We start from the raw sequence: 22,159 nt of genomic DNA, 5'->3' as shown, positions 1-22,159 counted from the left end.
CTGCAGACTGCTCCCTCCCTGGGGCCACCTCCGCCTGCAGTCTGCTCCCTCCCTGGGGCCACCTCCGCCGGCAGTCTGCTCCCTCCCTGGGACCAACCCCGCCTGCAGTCTGCTCCCTCCCTGGGACCAACCCTGCCTGCAGTCTGCTCCCTCCCTGGGGCCACCTTCGCCTCTAGTCTGCTCCCCCCCTGGGGCCAACCCCGCCTGCAGTCTGCTCCCTCCTTGGGGCCACCCCCGCCTGTAGTCTGCTCCCTCCCTGGGGCCAACCCCGCCTGCAGTCTGCTCCCTCCTTGGGGCCACCCCCGCCTGTAGTCTGCTCCCTCCCTGGGGCCACCTCTGCCTGCAGACTGCTCCCTCCCTGGGGCCTGCCCGCAGTCTGCTCCCTCCCTGGGGCCACCTCTGCCTGTAGTCTGCTCCTTCCCTAGGGCCAACCCCGCCTGCAGTCTGCTCCCTCCCTGGGGCCAACCCCGCCTGCAGTCTGCTCCCTCCCTGGGACCACCCCCGCCTACAGTCTGCTCTATCCCTGGGGCCACCCCCGCCTGCAGTCTGCTTCCTCCCTGGGGCCACCCCCGCCTGCAGTCTGCTCCCTCCCTGGGACCACCCCCGCCTACAGTCTGCTCCCTCCCCGGGGCCACCCCCGCCTGCAGTCTGCTCCCTCCCTGGGACCACCCCCGCCTACAGTCTGCTCTATCCCTGGGGCCACCCCCGCCTGCAGTCTGCTTCCTCCCTGGGGCCAACCCCGCCTGCAGTCTGCTCCCTCCCTGGGACCACCCCCGCCTACAGTCTGCTCCCTCCCCGGGGCCACCCCCGCCTGCAGTCTGCTCCCTCCCTGGGGCCACCCCCGCCTGCAGTCTGCTCCCTCCCTGGGGCCACTCCCGCATGCAGTCTGCTCCCTCCCTGCAGCCACCCCCGCCTGCAGTCTGCTCCCTCCCTGGGGCCACTCCCGCATGCAGTCTGCTCCCTCCCTGCAGCCACCCCCGCCTGCAGTCTGCTCCCTCCCTGGGGCCACCTCCGCCTGCAGTCTGCTCCCTCCCTGGGACCAACCCCGCCTGCAGTCTGCTCCCTCCCTGGGGCCACCTTCGCCTCTAGTCTGCTCCCCCCCTGGGGCCAACCCCGCCTGCAGTCTGCTCCCTCCTTGGGGCCACCCCCGCCTGTAGTCTGCTCCCTCCCTGGGGCCAACCCCGCCTGCAGTCTGCTCCCTCCTTGGGGCCACCCTCGCCTGTAGTCTGCTCCCTCCCTGGGGCCACCTCTGCCTGCAGACTGCTCCCTCCCTGGGGCCTGCCCGCAGTCTGCTCCCTCCCTGGGGCCACCTCTGCCTGTAGTCTGCTCCCTCCCTAGGGCCAACCCCGCCTGCAGTCTGCTCCCTCCCTGGGGCCAACCCCGCCTGCAGTCTGCTCCCTCCTTGGGGCCACCCCCGCCTGTAGTCTGCTCCCTCCCTGGGGCCAACCCCGCCTGCAGTCTGCTCCCTCCTTGGGGCCACCCCCGCCTGTAGTCTGCTCCCTCCCTGGGGCAACCTCTGCCTGCAGACTGCTCCCTCCCTGGGGCCTGCCCGCAGTCTGCTCCCTCCCTGGGGCCACCTCTGCCTGTAGTCTGCTCCTTCCCTAGGGCCAACCTCGCCTGCAGTCTGCTTCCTCCCTGGGGCCAACCCCGCCTGCAGTCTGCTCCCTCCCTGGGACCACCCCCGCCTACAGTCTGCTCTATCCCTGGGGCTACCCCCGCCTGCAGTCTGCTTCCTCCCTGGGGCCAACCCCGCCTGCAGTCTGCTCCCTCCCTGGGACCACCCCCGCCTACAGTCTGCTCCCTCCCCGGGGCCACCCCCGCCTGCAGTCTGCTCCCTCCCTGGGGCCACCCCCACCTGCAGTCTGCTCCCTCCCTGGGGCCACCTCCACCTACAGTCTGCTCCCTCCCTGGGACCACCCCCGCCTGCAGTCTGCTCCTTACCTGGGGCCACTCCCGCCTGCAGTCTGCTCCCTCCCTGGGGCCACCTCCACCTGCAGTCTGCTCCCTCCCTGGGGCCACATCCGCCTGCAGTCTGCTCCCTCCCTGGGGCCACTCCCGCATGCAGTCTGCTCCCTCCCTGCAGCCACCCCCGCCTGCAGTCTGCTCCCTCCCTGGGGCCACTCCCGCATGCAGTCTGCTCCCTCCCTGCAGCCACCCCCGCCTGCAGTCTGCTCCCTCCCTGGGGCCACTCCCGCATGCAGTCTGCTCCCTCCCTGCAGCCACCCCCGCCTGCAGTCTGCTCCCTCCCTGGGGCCACCTCCGCCTGCAGTCTGCTCCCTCCCTGGGACCAACCCCGCCTGCAGTCTGCTCCCTCCCTGGGGCCACCTTCGCCTCTAGTCTGCTCCCCCCCTGGGGCCAACCCCGCCTGCAGTCTGCTCCCTCCTTGGGGCCACCCCCGCCTGTAGTCTGCTCCCTCCCTGGGGCCACCTCTGCCTGCAGACTGCTCCCTCCCTGGGGCCTGCCTGCAGTCTGCTCCCTCCCTGGGGCCACCTCTGCCTGTAGTCTGCTCCTTCCCTAGGGCCAACCCCGCCTGCATTCTGCTCCCTCCCTGGGGCCAACCCCGCCTGCAGTCTGCTTCCTCCCTGGGGCCAACCCCGCCTGCAGTCTGCTCCCTCCCTGGGACCTCCCCCGCCTACAGTCTGCTCTATCCCTGGGGCCACCCCCGCCTGCAGTCTGCTTCCTCCCTGGGGCCAACCCCGCCTGCAGTCTGCTCCCTCCCTGGGACCACCCCCGCCTACAGTCTGCTCCCTCCCCGGGGCCACCCCCGCCTGCAGTCTGCTCCCTCCCTGGGGCCACCCCCGCCTGAAGTCTGCTCCCTCCCTGGGGCCACCTCCGCCTACAGTCTGCTCCCTCCCTGGGACCACCCCCGCATGCAGTCTGCTCCTTCCCTGGGGCCACTCCCACCTGCAGTCTGCTCCCTCCCTGGGGCCACCTCCACCTGCAGTCTGCTCCCTCCCTGGGGCCACCTCCGCCTGCAGTCTGCTCCCTCCCTGGGGCCACCCCCGCCTGCAGTCTGCTCCCTCCCTGGGGCCACCCCCGCCTGCAGTCTGCTCTCTCCCTGGGGCCACCCCCGCCTACAGTCTGCTCTATCCCTGGGGCCACCCCCGCCTGCAGTCTGCTTCCTCCCTGGGGCCAACCCCGCCTGCAGTCTGCTCCCTCCCTGGGACCACCCCCGCCTACAGTCTGCTCCCTCCCCGGGGCCACCCCCGCCTGCAGTCTGCTCCCTCCCTGGGGCCACCCCCACCTGCAGTCTGCTCCCTCCCTGGGGCCACCTCCGCCTACAGTCTGCTCCCTCCCTGGGACCACCCCCGCATGCAGTCTGCTCCTTCCCTGGGGCCACTCCCGCCTGCAGTCTGCTCCCTCCCTGGGGCCACCTCCACCTGCAGTCTGCTCCCTCCCTGGGGCCACCTCCGCCTGCAGTCTGCTCCCTCCCTGGGGCCACCCCCGCCTGCAGTCTGCTCCCTCCCTGGGGCCACCCCCGCCTGCAGTCTGCTCCCTCCCTGGGGCCACTCCCGCATGCAGTCTGCTCCCTCCCTGCAGCCACCCCCGCCTGCAGTCTGCTCCCTCCCTGGGGCCACTCCCGCATGCAGTCTGCTCCCTCCCTGCAGCCACCCCCGCCTGCAGTCTGCTCCCTCCCTGGGGCCACCTCCGCCTGCAGTCTGCTCCCTCCCTGGGACCAACCCCGCCTGCAGTCTGCTCCCTCCCTGGGGCCACCTTCGCCTCTAGTCTGCTCCCCCCCTGGGGCCAACCCCGCCTGCAGTCTGCTCCCTCCTTGGGGCCACCCCCGCCTGTAGTCTGCTCCCTCCCTGGGGCCACTTCTGCCTGCAGACTGCTCCCTCCCTGGGGCCTGCCTGCAGTCTGCTCCCTCCCTGGGGCCACCTCTGCCTGTAGTCTGCTCCTTCCCTAGGGCCAACCCCGCCTGCAGTCTGCTCCCTCCCTGGGGCCAACCCCGCCTGCAGTCTGCTTCCTCCCTGGGGCCAACCCCGCCTGCAGTCTGCTCCCTCCCTGGGACCTCCCCCGCCTACAGTCTGCTCCCTCCCCGGGGCCACCCCCGCCTGCAGTCTGCTCCCTCCCTGGGGCCACCCCCGCCTGCAGTCTGCTCCCTCCCTGGGGCCACCTCCGCCTACAGTCTGCTCCCTCCCTGGGACCACCCCCGCATGCAGTCTGCTCCTTCCCTGGGGCCACTCCCGCCTGCAGTCTGCTCCCTCCCTGGGGCCACCTCCACCTGCAGTCTGCTCCCTCCCTGGGGCCACCTCCGCCTGCAGTCTGCTCCCTCCCTGGGGCCACCCCCGCCTGCAGTCTGCTCCCTCCCTGGGGCCACCCCCGCCTGCAGTCTGCTCCCTCCCTGGGGCCACTCCCGCATGCAGTCTGCTCCCTCCCTGCAGCCACCCCCGCCTGCAGTCTGCTCCCTCCCTGGGGCCACTCCCGCATGCAGTCTGCTCCCTCCCTGCAGCCACCCCCGCCTGCAGTCTGCTCCCTCCCTGGGGCCACCTCCGCCTGCAGTCTGCTCCCTCCCTGGGGCCACCTCCGCCTGCAGTTTGCTCCCTCCCTGGGGTCACCTCCGCCTGCAGTCTGCTCCCTCCCTGGGGCCACGTCCGCCTGCAGTCTGCTCCCTCCCTGGGGTCACCTCCGCCTGCAGTCTGCTCCTTCACTGGTGCCACCCCCGCCTGCAGTCTGCTCCCTCCCTGGGGCCACCCCCGCCTGCAGACTGCTCCCTCCCTGGGGCCACTCCCGCCTGCAGTCTGCTCTCTCCCAGGGGCCACCTCCGCCTGCAGTCTGCTCCGTCCCTGGTGCCTGCCCGCAGTCAGCTCCCTCCCTGGGGCCACCCCCACCTGCAGTCTGCTCCCTCCCTGGGGCCACCTCCGCCTGCAGTCTGCTCCCTCCCTGGGGCCACCCCCGCCTGCAGTCTTCTCCCTCCCTGGGGCCACCCCCGCCTGCAGTCTGCTCCCTCCCTGGGGCCACCCCCGCCTGCAGTCTGCTCCCTCCCTGGGGCCACCCCCGCCTGCAGTCTTCTCCCTTCCTGGGGCTACCCCCGCCTGCAGTCTGCTCCCTCCCTGGGGCCACCCCCGCCTGCAGTCTGCTCCCTCCCTGGGGCCACCCCCGCCTGCAGTCTGCTCCCTCCCTGGGGCCACCCCCGCCTGCAGTCTGCTCCCTCCCTGGGGCCACCTCCGCCTGCAGTCTGCTCCCTCCCTGGGGCCACCTCCGCCTGCAGTCTGCTCCCTCCCTGGGGCCACCTCCGCCTGCAGTCTGCTTCCTCCCTGGTGCCTGCCCGCAGTCTGCTCCCTCCCTGGGGCCACCCCCGCCTGCAGTCTGCTCCCTCCATGGGGCCACCCCCACTTGTAGTCTGCTCCCACCCCGGGGCCACTTCGCCTGCTCCCTCTCCCAGGTTGCCCCATTCAGTTGTCTTCTTGTGGCCACCTCTGTCTGCTCCCTCACCGGGGCTGCTCCTCACCAACCACCAGCAGTCTGCTCCCACCCTGGAGCTGTCCCCACTTGCAATCTCTGCCCCCGTGTGGCTCTCCCCTATTCTCCGCTCACCCCCGTGCGGCTCTCGTCTATTCCCCGCTCACCCCTGTGCGGCTCTAGTCTGTTCTCTGCTCACCCCCGTGCGGCTTTTGCCCGTTCTCCGCTCACCCGCGTGCGGCTGTCACCTGTTCTCCGCTCACCCCCGTGCGGATTTCGCCTGTTCTCCGCTCATCCCCGTGCGGCTGTAGCTTGTTCTCTGCTCACCCCCCGTGCCACTCTCGCCTGTACTCCGCTCACCCCTGTGCCACTCTTGCCTGTTCTCCGCCCACGCACCATGCGGCTCTCAACTGTTCTACATTCACCAACCGTGCCACTCTCGCCTTCTCCGCTCACCCCGTGCCACTCTCGCCTGTTCTCCGCTCACCCCCCGTGCCACTCTCGCCTGTTCTCCGCTCACCCCCGTGCCACTCTCGCCTGTACTCCGCTAACCCCCGTGCCACTCTCGCCTTCTCCGCTCACCCCCGTGCCACTCTCATCTGTTCTACATTCACCAACCGTGCCACTCTCACCTGTTCACCGCTCACCCCCGTGCCACTCTCACCTGTTCTCCGCTCACCCCCGTGCCACTCTCGCCTTCTCCGCTCACCCCCGTGCCACTCTCATCTGTTCTACATTCACCAACCGTGCCACTCTCGCCTGTTCTCCGCTCACCCCCCGTACCACTCTCACCTGTTCTCCGCTCACCCCCCGTGCCACTCTCACCTGTTCTCTGCTTACCCCCGTGCCACTCACCTGTTCTCTGCTCAACCCCCATGCCACTCTCACCTGTTCTCCGCTCACTCCCTCCTGTGCCACTCTCACCTGTTCTCCACTCACCCCCGTGCCACTCTCACCTGTTCTCCGCTCACCCCCCGTGCCACTCTCACCTGTTCTCCGCTCACCCCCGTGCAACTCTCGCCTGTTCTCCGCTCACCCCCCGTGCCACTCTCACCTGTTCTCCGCTTACCCCCCGTGCCACTCTCGCCTGTTCTCCGCTCACTCCCTCCTCTGCCACTCTCACCTGTTCTCCGCTCACCCCCGTGCCACTCTCACCTGTTCTCCGCTCACCCCCGTGCCACTCTCACCTGTTCTCCGCTCACCCCGTGCCACTCTCACCTGTTCTCCGCTCACCCGTGCCACTCTCACCTGTTCTCCGCTCACCCCCGTGCCACTCTCACCTGTTCTCCGCTCACCCCCGTGCCACTCTCGCCTTCTCCGCTCACCCCCGTGCCACTCTCATCTGTTCTACATTCACCAACCGTGCCACTCTCGCCTGTACTCCGCTCACCCCCCGTGCCACTCTCACCTGTTCTCTGCTCACCCCCGTGCCACTCTCGCCTTCTCCGCTCACCCCCGTGCCACTCTCATCTGTTCTACATTCACCAACCGTGCCACTCTCGCCTGTACTCCGCTCACCCCCCGTGCCATTCTCACCTGTTCTCCGCTCAACCCCTGTGCCGCTCTCACCTGTTCTTGTTCTCCAGCTCAGCAATCAGCTGTCGCTGCTGTTTGTTGGCATCGAAGTTAAAGCTGGGCTCAGTGGGTGGTCGCGGCTGTGGAGTAGAGAATTACATGGCTGATCCTCTAGTCACTTCCAGAGCTGCAGATACAAATCTATTCTAAAGTCTCATTCTAAAGAGAACCTGTCAGGTCAGATAGCACGGTAATGCTGCAGATATGGGGTTAAGCTACAGGTTAATAGCACAGCATTATAATGCTGTTGAGCTGCAGTACTGAACGTGAGGCTTCTGGGAGAAAATGATCTTGATTCCATCGGGGAATTGCTGGCTGTCAGTCACTAAACTGCTATCAGCACGCTTTGGCACTATGAATAACCGCCATCTCTGCAAAGATGTGAGCTGTCAATCATAGTGCCAGGCAGTACGAGCTGTCAATCATAGAGTGAGGGAGTACGAGCTGTCAATCATAGTGCCAGGGAGTACGAGCTGTCAATCATAGCGCCAGGGAGTACGAGCTGTCAATCATAGCGCCAGGGAGTACGAGCTGTCAATCATAGTGCCAGGGAGTACGAGCTGTCAATCATAGAGTGAGGGAGTACGAGCTGTCAATCATAGTGCCAGGGAGTACGAGCTGTCAATCATAGTGCCAGGGCGTACGAGCTGTCAATCATAGCGCTAGGGAGTACGAGCTGTCAATCATAGTGCCAGGGAGTACGAGCTGTCAATCATAGTGCCAGGGAGTACGAGCTGTCAATCATAGTGCCAGGGAGTACGAGCTGTCAATCATAGTGCCAGGGCGTACGAGCTGTCAATCATAGTGCCAGGGCGTACGAGCTGTCAATCATAGTGCCAGGGCGTACGAGCTGTCAATCATAGTGCCAGGGCGTACGAGCTGTCAATCAAAGGCCAGGGCGTACGAGCTGTCAATCATAGCCCCAGGGCATACGAGCTGTCAATCATAGCGCCAGGGCATACGAGCTGTCAATCATAGTGCCAGGGCGTACGAGCTGTCAATCATAGTGCCAGGCAGTACGAGCTGTCAATCATAGCGCCAGGACGTACGAGCTGTCAATCATAGTGCCAGGGTGTACGAGCTGTCAATCATAGTGCCAGGCAGTACGAGCTGTCAATCAAAGCGCCAGGACGTACGAGCTGTCAATCATAGTGCCAGGGTGTACGAGCTGTCAATCATAGTGCCAGGGCGTACGAGCTGTCAATCATAGTGCCAGGCAGTACGAGCTGTCAATCATAGTGCCAGGCAGTACGAGCTGTCAATCATAGTGCCAGGGCGTACGAGCTGTCAATCATAGTGCCAGGGCGTACAAGCTGTCAGTCATAGTGCCAGGGTGTACGAGCTGTCAGTCATAGTGCCAGGGTGTACGAGCTGTCAATCATAGCGCCAGGGCGTACGAGCTGTCAGTCATAGTGCCAGGACGTACGAGCTGTCAATCATAGTGCCAGGGTGTACGAGCTGTCAATCATAGTGCCAGGGTGTACAAGCTGTCAGTCATAGTGCCAGGACGTACGAGCTGTCAATCATAGTGCCAGGGTGTACGAGCTGTCAATTATAGTGCCAGGGTGTACTTACAGGAGTATAGGAAGCGGTGCTGTATGTGTAGACTGCAGCCGCTCTGTGCTCCGCCCCATGACTGACAGCCGGCGGCTCCCAGGAGGAAATAAGATCATTTTCTCCCAGGTGCCGCCTGTTCAGGGCAGCATTGTAACACTAATAACCTGCAGATTAACCCCATATCTGCAGGTTAATAGCGTTTTCCAACCCGCCAGGTTCCCGTTGATCATCGAACTGATTAGAATGTAAATTTTAATAAAGAATAAATTAAATTCTCTAAAAGTGGCAGTAATTAGTGCGTCGTTCCCTGAGGATCACATCCTAAAATCTTTGATCTGGCTGGTATTGAGCTCGGAGGGCCGGACGGCCCCCATGGTGGGGTAATACAACAATCAGTGGCGCTGTATGAAACTGACCCATCATTGACCCCAAAGGTTCAGCACTATGCAGGATTTAGAACAGACCCCCACGTTTCACCCAAATAGCAGCTTCATCACGAGCGCGGTGCCCCATTCCCTGATGAAGCACGTATCTGGGCGAAACATGAGGAGGCCGGCTTTTAAGTTGCTCTAATTACTGACGCATTTTTGTCTTGTCACGTGAGAGAAATTCATTATTAAAAGTTAAGTTCTAATCGATTTTGTAATTAGGGGAATTCTCTTCTTTCTGCTCCTGGTATTGGTTTTTGCGTTAGGAGTGCAGCTCTGGATGTGACTGGAGCAGAAGACATGATGATAATATCAGTAGAATAGAGGACGCAGCATGGATGAAGTTTGCATTCGATGCAGCTCTGGATGTGGCTGGAGTATAAGGTCACTACACATGGAGACGACGCACTGTAATGGTCAGTTACTCACAGAGTTCCCGGCCTCGGCGGCGAGCCTGGCGGCGTATCGAGCGATGAGACGATGCTCCTCGTCTAGCCGACTGGGGCTGTCCAACACACTGCGGATGGAAACACAATCACTCCGATCATCCTCAGCAGCTGACAGTCTTGTGTAGCAGGCGTCACTCCCATCATCCCTCAGCCAGTCCATATATGCAGTGTAGGAGACCTCCGAAGGCACCAACGAGACCCCCACAGAGGAGCCACGTGGGGTCACACACCGGCAGGGAGGTGTGAGGACTTGTGGGGGCACCACCACCCTCCAGCACTTAATGGGCGCAGCCACGTGCCCTGGTGAGGATGGAGACCGACGTCATACGGTGCCAGGACGCCGTGGCGCTATACACTGTGACGCACCTGCAGCTCTGCACAGTCTCATCTGTATTTGATTCTAGGAGGTGCAGACATTTGTGAATACACCAGGTTCTCCTTCCCCCGGGGTCAGACTGGTACTGCTGTCCAGACAACCAATGTGCGGGGTTAATGACTAATCCTCCAGTCACAGCTAGAGCTGCGTCTAGAATTCTGCATGGCCGAAAGAGAGCGGTAAAAGCTACATCTCCCACAATGCAGCCAGCAGCAGAATGGCGATTGCAGCTCCGGATGTGACTGGAGCAGACCTGATGTGGTATATTTGGTGAAACAATGGGGGTGCGAACAGACATGCAAAAATAAACGTGACTGATAACATGATGGGCAACACATGGCGCCAGCGATGGGGAGGCCCCGCCCCGTGACGGGTGAGATTGCTGCCAGATGGGTGACAATGACCGGACACCGTCCCGTTAAATATTGTTGGCAATGTGATGATCCGTAGACTCGTGGCGCCACCTATCACTGACCGTGTGCCGCTGCGGAGCCGGGCCACATAGTCCGCTATCAGGGCATGCTCGTCCGGTAGGCGGCTGCCAGTGTCCATGATGTGCTGTGACCTGGGGGACAATATTAGAATGATGAGTGAGATGGGGACCCCCGGGGGCCACGTGACGGCGGATAACACAATGGCATGCAATGTGGAAGCCCTGAGTGTACAATGAACCCGTGACTTTACCTCCTAACACCACGGTGAAGAATCACCAGCTTCGCCATGACCCGTGGGTGGCAGTGACCCCATCTCAGAGGACCCCGCACCTGGGTACAACCCTATGTGACGCCCCAACACCAGGCTGTGCTGCCCATCACTGCCCCTCCACAGAGCACAGGCAGCATCCTGAGAGCTAGCAGGAAAGCAGCAGAGGAGTGCGGCTATGGTGGGAGCGTTCATCATGGTGGGTGGCAGTGACCCCATCACGGAGGACCCGCACCTGGGTACAACCCTATGTGACGCCCCAACACCAGGCTGTGCTGCCCATCACTGCCCCTCCACCGAGCACAGGCGGCCATCCTGAGAGTTAGCAGGAAAGCAGCAGAGGAGAGCGGCTATGGTGGGAACGTTCATCATGGTGGGTGGCAGTGACCCCATCTCGGAGGACCCGCACCTGGGTACAACCCTATGTGACGCCCCAACACCAGGCTGTGCTGCCCATCACTGCCCCTCCACAGAGCACAGGCGGCCATCCTGAGAGCTAGCAGGAAAGCAGCATAGGAGAGCGGCTATGGTGGGAGCGTTCATCATGGTGGGTGGCAGTGACCCCATCTCGGAGGACCCCGCACCTGGTTACGACCCTATGTGACGCCCCAACACCAGGCTGTGCTGCCCATCACTGCCCCTCCACAGAGCACAGGCGGCCATCCTGAGAGCTAGCAGGAAAGCAGCAGAGGAGAGCGGCTATGGTGGGAGCGTTCATCATGGTGGGTGGCAGTGACCCCATCTCGGAGGACCCCGCACCTGGGTACGACCCTATGTGACGCCCCAACACCAGGCTGTGCTGCCCATCACTGCCCCTCCACCGAGCACAGGCGGCCATCCTGAGAGCTAGCAGGAAAGCAGCAGAAGAGAGCGGCTATGGTGGGAGCGTTCATCATGGTGGGTGGCAGTGACCCCATCTCGGAGGACCCCGCACCTGGTTACGACCCTATGTGAAGCCCCGACACCAGGCTGTGCTGCCCATCACTGCCCCTCCGCAGAGCACAGGCGGCCATCCTGAGAGCTAGCAGGAAAGCAGCATAGGAGAGCGGCTATGGTGGGAGCGTTCATCATGGTGGGTGGCAGTGACCCCATCTCGGAGGACCCCGCACCTGGTTACGACCCTATGTGACGCCCCGACACCAGGCTGTGCTGCCCATCACTGCCCCTCCACAGAGCACAGGCGGCCATCCTGAGAGCTAGCAGGAAAGCAGCAGAGGAGAGCGGCTATGGTGGGAGCGTTCATCATGGTGGGTGGCAGTGACCCCATCTCGGAGGACCCCGCACCAGGGTACGACCCTATGTGACGCCCCAACACCAGGCTGTGCTGCCCATCACTGCCCCTCCACAGAGCACAGGCGGCCATCCTGAGAGCTAGCAGGAAAGCAGCAGAGGAGAGCGGCTATGGTGGGAGCGTTCATCATGGTGGGTGGCAGTGACCCCATCTCGGAGGACCCCGCACCAGGGTACGACCCTATGTGACGCCCCAACACCAGGCTGTGCTGCCCATCACTGCCCCTCCACAGAGCACAGGCGGCCATCCTGAGAGCTAGCAGGAAAGCAGCAGAGGAGAGCAGCTATGGTGGGAGCGTTCATCATGGTGGGTGGCAGTGACCCCATCACGGAGGACCCGCACCTGGGTACAACCCTATGTGACGCCCCAACACCAGGCTGTGCTGCCCATCACTGCCCCTCCACAGAGCACAGGCGGCCATCCTGAGAGCTAGCAGGAAAGCAGCAGAGGAGAGCGGCTATGGTGGGAGCGTTCATCATGGTGGGTGGCAGTGACCCCATCACGGAGGACCCGCACCTGGGTACAACCCTATGTGACGCCCCAACACCAGGCTGTGCTGCCCATCACTGCCCCTCCGCAGAGCACAGGCGGCCATCCTGAGAGCTAGCAGGAAAGCAGCATAGGAGAGCGGCTATGGTGGGAGCGTTCATCATGGTGGGTGGCAGTGACCCCATCTCGGAGGACCCCGCACCAGGGTATGACCCTATGTGACGCCCCAACACCAGGCTGTGCTGCCCATCACTGCCCCTCCACCGAGCACAGGCGGCCATCCTGAGAGCTAGCAGGAAAGCAGCAGAAGAGAGCGGCTATGGTGGGAGCGTTCATCATGGTGGGTGGCAGTGACCCCATCTCGGAGGACCCCGCACCTGGGTACGACCCTATGTGACGCCCCAACACCAGGCTGTGCTGCCCATCACTGCCCCTCCACCGAGCACAGGCGGCCATCCTGAGAGCTAGCAGGAAAGCAGCAGAAGAGAGCGGCTATGGTGGGAGCGTTCATCATGGTGGGTGGCAGTGACCCCATCTCGGAGGACCCCGCACCTGGTTACGACCCTATGTGACGCCCCGACACCAGGCTGTGCTGCCCATCACTGCCCCTCCGCAGAGCACAGGCGGCCATCCTGAGAGCTAGCAGGAAAGCAGCAGAGGAGAGCGGCTATGGTGGGAAGGTTCATCATGGTGGGTGGCAGTGACCCCATCTCTGAGGACCCCGCACCAGCGTACGACCCTATGTGACGCCCCAACACCAGGCTGTGCTGCCCATCACTGCCCCTCCACAGAGCACAGGCGGCCATCCTGAGAGCTAGCAGGAAAGCAGCAGAGGAGAGCAGCTATGGTGGGAAGGTTCATCATGGTGGGTGGCAGTGACCCTATCTCTGAGGACCCCGCACCAGGGTATGACCCTATGTGACGCCCCAACACCAGGCTGTGCTGCCCATCACTGCCCCTCCGCAGAGCACAGGCGGCCATCTTAAAGGGCCAGCACAGACAGAAATAAATCAATAATCACAGTGTGCTGGAGGAGGATTCTCAATTCCCAGCTTGCCGTCAGAGAATGGAAACATCCAGAGGCTAAACACCCACCCCCCAAACACTGCTCACAGCTGAGGGTTTGTTACAGAGGATGGAGTCCGGACCACCAGGGTAAACAACGAGAAGGTAATGAGATCGCAAAACGCACAGGACGCTATAAAGAGCCTCCGATCGGCCCCGCAGAGGTCGGCCTACGCCGGACACAACTGTAACAAACCCTCCGCTGTGTAAAGTATCAGGTCAGGGCGCGACTTCAGCCGTCCTTCACTCCTGTCCTCCATCTATCAGACCAACACCACAGTCGGCCCATGTAAGACAGCTGATAACGGAGGACAATAACTCGCATACACCTCTCCTGTACTCAGCCTGACGACATTGGCGCCCCCCATCTCCCACCCGCAGACAGTGGCGACTCCTCCATGCTTTTTCCTACCTCTTCGTTGGCGTCGGGGCTCCGGACGAGAGGTGTGTGACCATAGCGTCGTTCATGTTGGATAGAGGGTGAGCCGGGCTGAACGGGATGGAAAGAAAGGAGAAATGTAAAAAAAATACCTGAAACTGAAAATCCAGCATATCACAGCGCCACAAAGCGAGACATGATCAGGTCAGTTATTCAGGGGAGGAGCTAATAAATCACATGACTCAGAAAGTCAAGGGGGCGGAGTCTGAGAAACATCTTCTGTGCAGAACATCGAGATAATTTCGAGAAGCTGAAAAACTTTCTGTAAGGGAAGAGAACGTGGGGGACGGGGAAGGGGACCGTGCAATATTTATGGTGCACCCCTTTAAATAATGCAGAATTCTACAAGTGGCTGCCCCATACTCTGCCGGCTTCATGTGACGGCTCCCATCATAGCGGCAGAAGACATGCGCCGCTCTTTCCTCTCTGCTTCATGGAGCACATGGAGCGAGGAGTGTTCTCTCCAGCCCGGGGGGCCCCGCATGTCCAGCCTCATGGGGGCCGTCATCATCTGTGTGCAGAGGCTCATTATCACCACGTGCGTGGGAGAAGATGCACCCGAAACGCGCGGTGTCCGTGTGAGCATGTGGTCTAGGAGCGGCGGTCGCGGCATCTCACTGACCTCTGTCTGTCTGTACAAAGCTACAAGGAATAACGCTGTGCCGATGAGACAACGGATCAATACAGATGGCGGCCGATCGATGCAAACACCAAAAGGTACAACGGGAAATCTGCACCGGGGGCAGAAAAGAAAGAAGGCGACCAGAGAGGCAAACATGGCTCCAATATCCAGAGTAGAGAGATTCCTGCAGCGCCAGGTCACAGCAGTGCTCGCAGCGGGCAGGCGAGGGACAGGAAAGAGCGGTGCAGCACGAGAGGAGACCGAGGTGCGTCACCTGCACGGCCCACTGCGCATTATCCAAAATGTATCACAGGAGCACATCCCCCACCCAACCGCCCGTCTTATGACCAGAGTCGCTGTAACAGGGACTACCAAGCTGGGGTACCTCTTTCAGTACCACCCCATGGTTCAGGAGGTCCACTCTGCTTTGGTTGGAGTCTGAATGAAGGACGCAGGCTGGAATTGCTTGGTTACATGGGCGCATATAAAAGATCACTGCTTCTCCACGTATTTCCAGTCTGACAACACTTTACTCACAGGACACAGAATACATCACACAGATACAGAGGGCAGGCCAATAGAAAAGTGGCAGGCCAGACATACATTACAATAGCTGCAGGGGGCCGGAGCCTGCTGATACTTACTGTGGGAATTACAAAGGTGGGGAGTGGACAAAAGGGGAATATCGTGTTCCATCTGCCCAGGGGTGCAGCCTGTGGGCTGATGCATCTCAAATTGGACGTATTATACATACATATAACTGCACAACATATTCTGGGTGCTGAGTGGTTCCGTAACACGTAACAGTCGCAGCCTCGCATGACTGGTGGAGCTGTCAGTTTGAGTCAATGGGAACGAGCTCGTGTGATACAGCGGACACCTCAGCCCTGAAGCCAAACTACATCCATAAATGTCATCCTACAGGGGTCAACAGCAAAGACCCCCGACCTCCTATCCCCCGCATGGTACACGGCCCGCTCGCAATAAAGTCAGCCCCGCCTCTGGCCCGCTCACAATAAAGTCAGCCCCGCCTCTGGCCCGCTCACAGTAAGGTCAGCCCCGCCTCTGGCCCGCTCACAATAAGGTCAGCCCCGCCTCTGGCCCGCTTACAATAAGGTCAGCCCTGCCTCTGGCCCGCTCACAGTAAAGTCAGCCCCGCCTCTGGCCCGCTCACAATAAGGTCAGTCCCACCTCTTGCCAGCTCACAGTAAGGTCAGCCTCGCCTCTGGACCGCTAGCAATAAGGTCAGCTCTGCCTCTAGCCCGCTCACAATAAAGTCAGCCCCGCCTCTAGCCCGCTCACAATAAAGTCAGCCCCGCCTCTGGCTCGCTCACAGTAAGGTCAGCCCCGCCTCTGGCTCGCTCACAGTAAGGTCAGCCCCGCCTTAGGCACGCTTACAATAAGGTCAGCCCCGCCTTAGGCACGCTTACAATAAGGTCAGCCCCGCCTCTGGCCCGCTCACAGTAAGGTCAGCCCCGCCTCCAACCCTCACGCACTAAGGTCAGCCCCGCCTCTGGACCCCGACATACCAAGAGGTGTAGAGAAAATTAGACCCCAAAATTCTGAGCCCCAGAAATGTTCAAAAGTAAGAAAGTGGGAGTGAAGGGAAGAAGAAGGATGAGGCGCGTCTCCCCCGACTACAGAACGTACAGAGGACGGCGGTCTCCAGATTAACTCCTTGTATCCTGCACCCGGCGACAGCAGATGTCAATTCATACAAGTCAAATCTGGACAGGACTCAATGTAAAGGGTATGAGGGGAGAAACCTCACCTGCCACACGAATATGGGGGACACAGCGACCCCCTCCATGCAGCCGGCAGTACACAGCACATCACCAGCACACACAGGGTTAATGACAGGAAGCACAAACAGGGTTAATGATAATGTGGCGCACACAGGGTTAATGATAATGAGGCGCGCGCAGGGTTAATGATAATGAGGCGCGCGTAGGGTTAATGACAATGCGGCGCACGCAGGGTTAATGACAATGAGGCGCACGCAGGGTTAATGATAACGCGGCGCACCCAGGGTTAATGATAACGAGGCGCACCCAGGGTTAATGATAACATGGCGCACGCAGGGTTAATGATAACGCGGCGCACGCAGGGTTAATGATAACGCGGCGCACCCAGGGTTAATGATAACGAGGCGCACCAAGGGTTAATGATAATGAGGCGCACGCAGGGTTAATGACAATGAGGCGCACGCAGGGTTAATGACAATGAGGCGCACGCAGGGTTAATGACAATGAGGCGCACGCAGGGTTAATGACAATGAGGCGCACGCAGGGTTAATGACAATGAGGCGCACGCAGGGTTAATGACAATGAGGCGCACGCAGGGTTAATGACAATGAGGCGCACGCAGGGTTAATGACAATGAGGCGCACGCAGGGTTAATGATAACGAGGCGCACGCAGGGTTAATGATAACGAGGCGCACGCGGGGTTAATGATAACGAGGCGCACGCAGGGTTAATGATAACGAGGCGCACGCGGGGTTAATGATAATGAGGCGCACGCAGGGTTAATGACAATGAGGCGCACGCAGGGTTAATGATAACGAGGCGCACGCAGGGTTAATGATAACGAGGCGCACGCGGGGTTAATGATAACGAGGCGCACGCAGGGTTAATGATAACGAGGCGCACGCGGGGTTAATGATAATGAGGCGCACGCAGGGTTAATGATAACGAGGCGCAGGACCTCACATACGGGGTCCGGGGGGCACTGACCTGGCGCCGCTGTGAGGACTCGCCGCTCCCTGCTCTCAGCATCCTACAGTACAGCGAGTGGCGTCTCTACGGAAACCACAGGTCATGTGACCACGGGGGCTCCATCGGGAGAGGAGAGAAAACCAGCATCACTGACAGGAGGAGCCGAGACCCCTATATACAGAGGGACGAGACCACCTGTACACAGAGAGCCGAGACCACCTGTATACAGAGAGCCGAGACCACCTATATACAGAGAGCAAAGGCCACCTATATACAGAGACTCGAGACCACCTATATACAGAGAGGCGAGACCACCTATATACAGAGAGCCGAGACCACCTATATACAGAGAGCCGAGACCACCTATATACAGAGAGCAAAGGCCACCTGTACACAAACAGCCGAGACCACCTATATACAGAGAGCCGAGACCACCTATATACAGAGAGCAAAGGCCACCTGTACACAGACAGCCAAGACCACCTATATATAGAGAGCCGAGACCACCTATATACAGAGAGCAAAGGCCACCTGTACACAAACAGCCGAGACCACCTATATACAGAGACCCGAGACCACCTATATACAGAGAGCAAAGGCCACCTGTACACAAACAGCCGAGACCACCTATATACAGAGAGGCGAGACCACCTATATACAGAGAGCCGAGACCACCTATATACAGAGAGCCGAGACCACCTATATACAGAGAGCAAAGGCCACCTGTACACAAACAGCCGAGACCACCTATATACAGAGAGCCGAGACCACCTATATACAGAGAGCAAAGGCCACCTGTACACAGACAGCCAAGACCACCTATATATAGAGAGCCGAGACCACCTATATACAGAGAGCAAAGGCCACCTGTACACAAACAGCCGAGACCACCTATATACAGAGACCCGAGACCACCTATATACAGAGAGCAAAGGCCACCTGTACACACACAGCCGAGACCACCTCCATAATCCTTAAATGGAAGAAGTTTGGGACCTCCAGAAGTCTTCCTAGACCCGGCCGTCCAGCCAAACTGAGCAATCGTGGGAGAAGAGCCTTGGTGAGAAGGTAAAGAAGAACCCCAAGATCACTGTGGCTGAGCTCCAGAGATGCAGGAGGGAGATGGGAGAAAGTTCCACAAAGTCAACCATCACTGCAGCCCTCCACCAGTCAGGCCTTTATGGCAGAGTGGCCCGACGGAAGCCTCTGCTCAGTGCAAGACATGAAAGCCGCATAGAGTTTGCTAAAAAAAACACATGAAGGACTCCCAGACTATGAGAAATAAGATTCTCTGGTCTGATGAGAGGAAGATAGACCTTTATGATGATAATTCTAAGCAGTATGTGTGGAGAAAATCAGGTCCTGCTCACCACCTGCAGAATACAATCCCCACAGTGAAACATGGTGGTGGCAGCATCATGCTATGGAGGTGTTTTTCAGCTGCAGGGACAGGATGACTGGTTGTCACTGAAGGAAACAGGAATGTGGCCAAGTACAGAGATATCCTGGATGAAAACCTCTTCCAGAGAGCTCTGGGCCTCAGACTTGGCTGAAGGTTCACCTTCCAACAAGACAATGACCCTAAGCACACAGCTAAAATAACAAAGGAGTGGCATGAGAACATCTCTGTGACCATTCCTGTCCGGCCCAGCCAGAGCCCTGACCTAAACCCAATGGAGCATCTCTGGAGAGACCTGAAAATGGCGTCCACCAACGTTCACCATCCAACCTGACGGAACTGGAGAGGATCTGCAAGGAAGAATGGCCGAGGATCCTCAAATCCAGGGGTGAAAAACTTGTTGTATCATTCCCAAGAAGACTCATGGCTGTACTAGCTCAAAAGGGGCTTCTACTCAATACTGAGCAAAGGGGCTGAAGACTTATGACCATGGGATAGTTCAGTTTTTCTTTTTTAATAAATTTGCAAAAATTTCTACATTTCTGTTTTTTCAGTCAAGATGGGGGCAGAGTGAACAATAATGAGGAAAAAATGAACTTTATAGAATTTACCAAATGGCTGCAATGAAACAAAGAGTGGAAAAATTAAAGGGGTCCGAATACTTTCCATACCTACTGTATATTCTTCCAGATGGGGCCAAGGTCTCCTGAGCTGATATCCTCACTTGGAGCACAGGCAAAGTCTCCTTTTGTAGTTCACACTTGTTCTTCAAGCCATCATTTACAGGAAAACGGGCAGGTGTGATGAGGTTAACTAGCACTGTTTGATTATTTATAGTTTATCCTTCAATGTTTGCAAGCCAATAGTGATGAGCGAGTATACTCGTTGCTCGGGTGGTCTCAGAGTATTTGTGAGTGTTCTGAGATTTAATTTTTGTCAACGCAGCTGCATGATTTACGGCTGCAAGCCAGCCTGAGTACATGTGGGGGTTGCCTGGTTGCTAGGGAATCCTCACATGTATTCAAGCTGTCTAGCAGCCATAAATCATGCAGCTGCTTCAACAAAAACGAAATCTCCGAGCCCTCACAAATACTCGGAGACCACCCTAGCAACGAGTATACTCGCTCATCACTACAAGTCAACAAACTGCATGGCCTGGTACCATGTGTAATCAACATATTAGCCAACCTCATTGGTCAGTGACCCTGCATCCCTGTTTTGCAAAGATAACCATACAATAAACTGTAAGAGCTGATATAAGAGGTAAATAACCATTCGTCCATTTACAAATATCAATTCAACCTACAAGAATAGTCAGTGCTTCAGACAACAGTCCATGATTGTGGGTCTATGGAATTGACGTCTGGCATAATTAAGAAGAAATGCTGTGTCGTCACACTAACCATGTAGGGTGCTCAAACTTTTGCATAGGCCCATTTTCCTTTTTGTAATTGTTAAAATGTTAAAGATTACAATTTATAAATTTTTTGCTTTAACTTTAGGCCTTTTAGAGATAATTTCGTCTTTACCTTGCTTAACGGTGCACAAACTTTTGCATGCCACTGTATATACAGAGAGCTGAGACCACCTATGCACACAGAAAGCCGAGACTATATATATATATATATATATATATATATATATATATATATATATATATACACAAAGATCAGAGACCACCTATATACAGATAGCTAATACCACCTATACATAGAAAGCCGAGACCACCTACTGTATATACAGACAGCTGAGACCACAAGTTTCCATCCACTATATAAAAAGACACATCTGCAGGTTTTTCTCAATATCTGACATGAAATCAGAATAAACCTTTCCAATTTTAGGTCAATTAGGATTACCTTGGGTACAATTTCCAGATACTTGAAGGTGCCTTGTTCATCTGTACAAACAATTATATGCAAATACAAATAAGAAGGGAATGTCCAGCCATCCTACCGCTCAGGAAGAAGATGGGTTCTGTGTCCGAGAGATGAACGTTCTTTGGTCTGACATGTGCATATCAAGCCAAAGGCAAAAACAAAAGACCTTGTGAAGATGATGGTGGAAGCTGGTAAGATTGTGTCCATAGCCACAGTGAAACAAGTACTGTATCAACATGGGCTGAAAGGCCACTCTGCCAGTAAGAAGCTATTACTCCAAAAGAAACATAAAAAAGCCAGATTAATGTATGCAAATCCACACAGGAACAAAGACCTTAATATTTGGAGACGTCCTGTGATCTGATGAAATTAAAATTTAACTTTTTGGGCATAATGACTATTGTTACGTTTGTAGGGAAAAGGGAGAAGCTTGGAAGCTTAAGAACACCATCCCACCTGTGCCATCTGTTTTGTGAAGTGCACCAGTCTCTCCCGCCGCAAAACAACCCCACACAAGAGGTTGGTACACAAAATGAGAATGCTTGGTCTGGAGGAAATGTGTGTAAATGGGTTAGTAACTGGCTTAGTAATAGAAAGCGGAGGGTGGTTATAAATGGGATATTCTCTAACTGGGTCGCTGTGACCAGTGGGGACCGCAGGGGTCGGTGTTGGGACCTCTTTTCTTCAACATATTTATTAACAATCTGGTAGAAGGTTTACACAGTAAAATATCGATATTTGCAGATTATACAAAACTATGTAAAGCAGTTAATACAAGAGAAGGTAATATTCTGCTACAGATGGATCTGGATAAGTTGGAGACTTGGGCCGAGAGGTGGCAGATGCGGTTTAACAATGATAAATGTAAGGTTATACACATGGGAAGAAGGAATCAATATCACCATTACACACTGAATGGGAAACCTCTGGGTAAATCTGACATGGAGAAGGACTTGGGGATCCTAATTAATGATAAACTTACCTGGAGGAGCCAGTACCAGGCAGCGGCTGCCAAGGCAAACAGGATCATGGGGTGCATTAAAAGAGGTCTGGATACACATGATGAGAGCATTATACTGCCTCTGTACAAATCCCTAGTTAGACCGCACATGGAGTACTGTGTCCAGTTTTGGGCACCGGTGCTCAGGAAGGATATAATGGAACTAGAGCAAGTACAAAGGAGGGCAACAAAATTAATAAAGGGGATGGAGGAACTACAATACCCAGATAGATTAGCGAAATTAGGACTATTTAGTCTAGAAAAAAGACGACTGAGGGGCGATCTAATAACCATGTATAAGTATATAAGGGGACAATACAAATATCTCGCTGAGGATCTGTTTATACCAAGGAAGGTGACGGGCACAAGGGGGCATTCTTTGCGTCTGGAGGAGAGAAGGTTTTTCCACCAACATAGAAGAGGATTCTTTACTGTTAGGGCAGTGAGAATCTGGAATTGCTTGCCTGAGGAGGTGGTGATGGCGAACTCAGTCGAGGGGTTCAAGAGAGGCCTGGATGTCTTCCTGGAGCAGAACAATATTGTATCTTATAGTTATTAGGCTCTTTAGAAGGACGTAGATCTGGGGATTTATTGTGGCGGAATATAGGCTGAACTGGATGGCCACATGGATTTTTCGGCCTTACTAACTATGTTACTATATTACTGTACATAGGGACGCTTGTCGTCATCACACACACACACACCACATATTATTACACAGCATTATATTGATTATACCTCCACAATTTGAACTAACCCAATGAACACT

The 22,159-nt window shown here is 57.7% G+C and overlaps 1 protein-coding gene across 18 annotated transcripts in view; it reads right to left on the bottom strand.

Moving 5' to 3' along the window:
• DTNB (dystrobrevin beta) overlaps positions 1-22,159 on the bottom strand; it is a 143,992-nt gene that overhangs the window by 27,868 nt on the left and 93,965 nt on the right. For 13 of the 18 annotated variants that reach the window (XM_069728538.1, XM_069728536.1, XM_069728526.1 and 10 more), the window contains 4 exons: positions 13,748-13,825; positions 10,264-10,353; positions 9,393-9,480; positions 6,973-7,058 (listed from right to left, as the gene is read on the bottom strand). In XM_069728538.1, coding sequence (XP_069584639.1) covers positions 6,973-7,058; positions 9,393-9,480; positions 10,264-10,353; positions 13,748-13,825 — 342 coding nt within the window. The remainder of the gene's footprint in view (positions 1-6,972; positions 7,059-9,392; positions 9,481-10,263; positions 10,354-13,747; positions 13,826-22,159) is intronic. The other 5 variants (XM_069728534.1, XM_069728531.1, XM_069728532.1 and 2 more) reach the window with 2 other exon arrangements.

Source organism: Ranitomeya imitator, chromosome 5 (genome assembly GCF_032444005.1).
Source record: "Ranitomeya imitator isolate aRanImi1 chromosome 5, aRanImi1.pri, whole genome shotgun sequence".
Classification (NCBI taxonomy): Eukaryota; Metazoa; Chordata; class Amphibia; order Anura; family Dendrobatidae; genus Ranitomeya; species Ranitomeya imitator.
The sequence above is the reverse complement of the archived record's forward strand: the minus strand, read 5'-3'. Positions and strand labels throughout refer to the sequence as shown.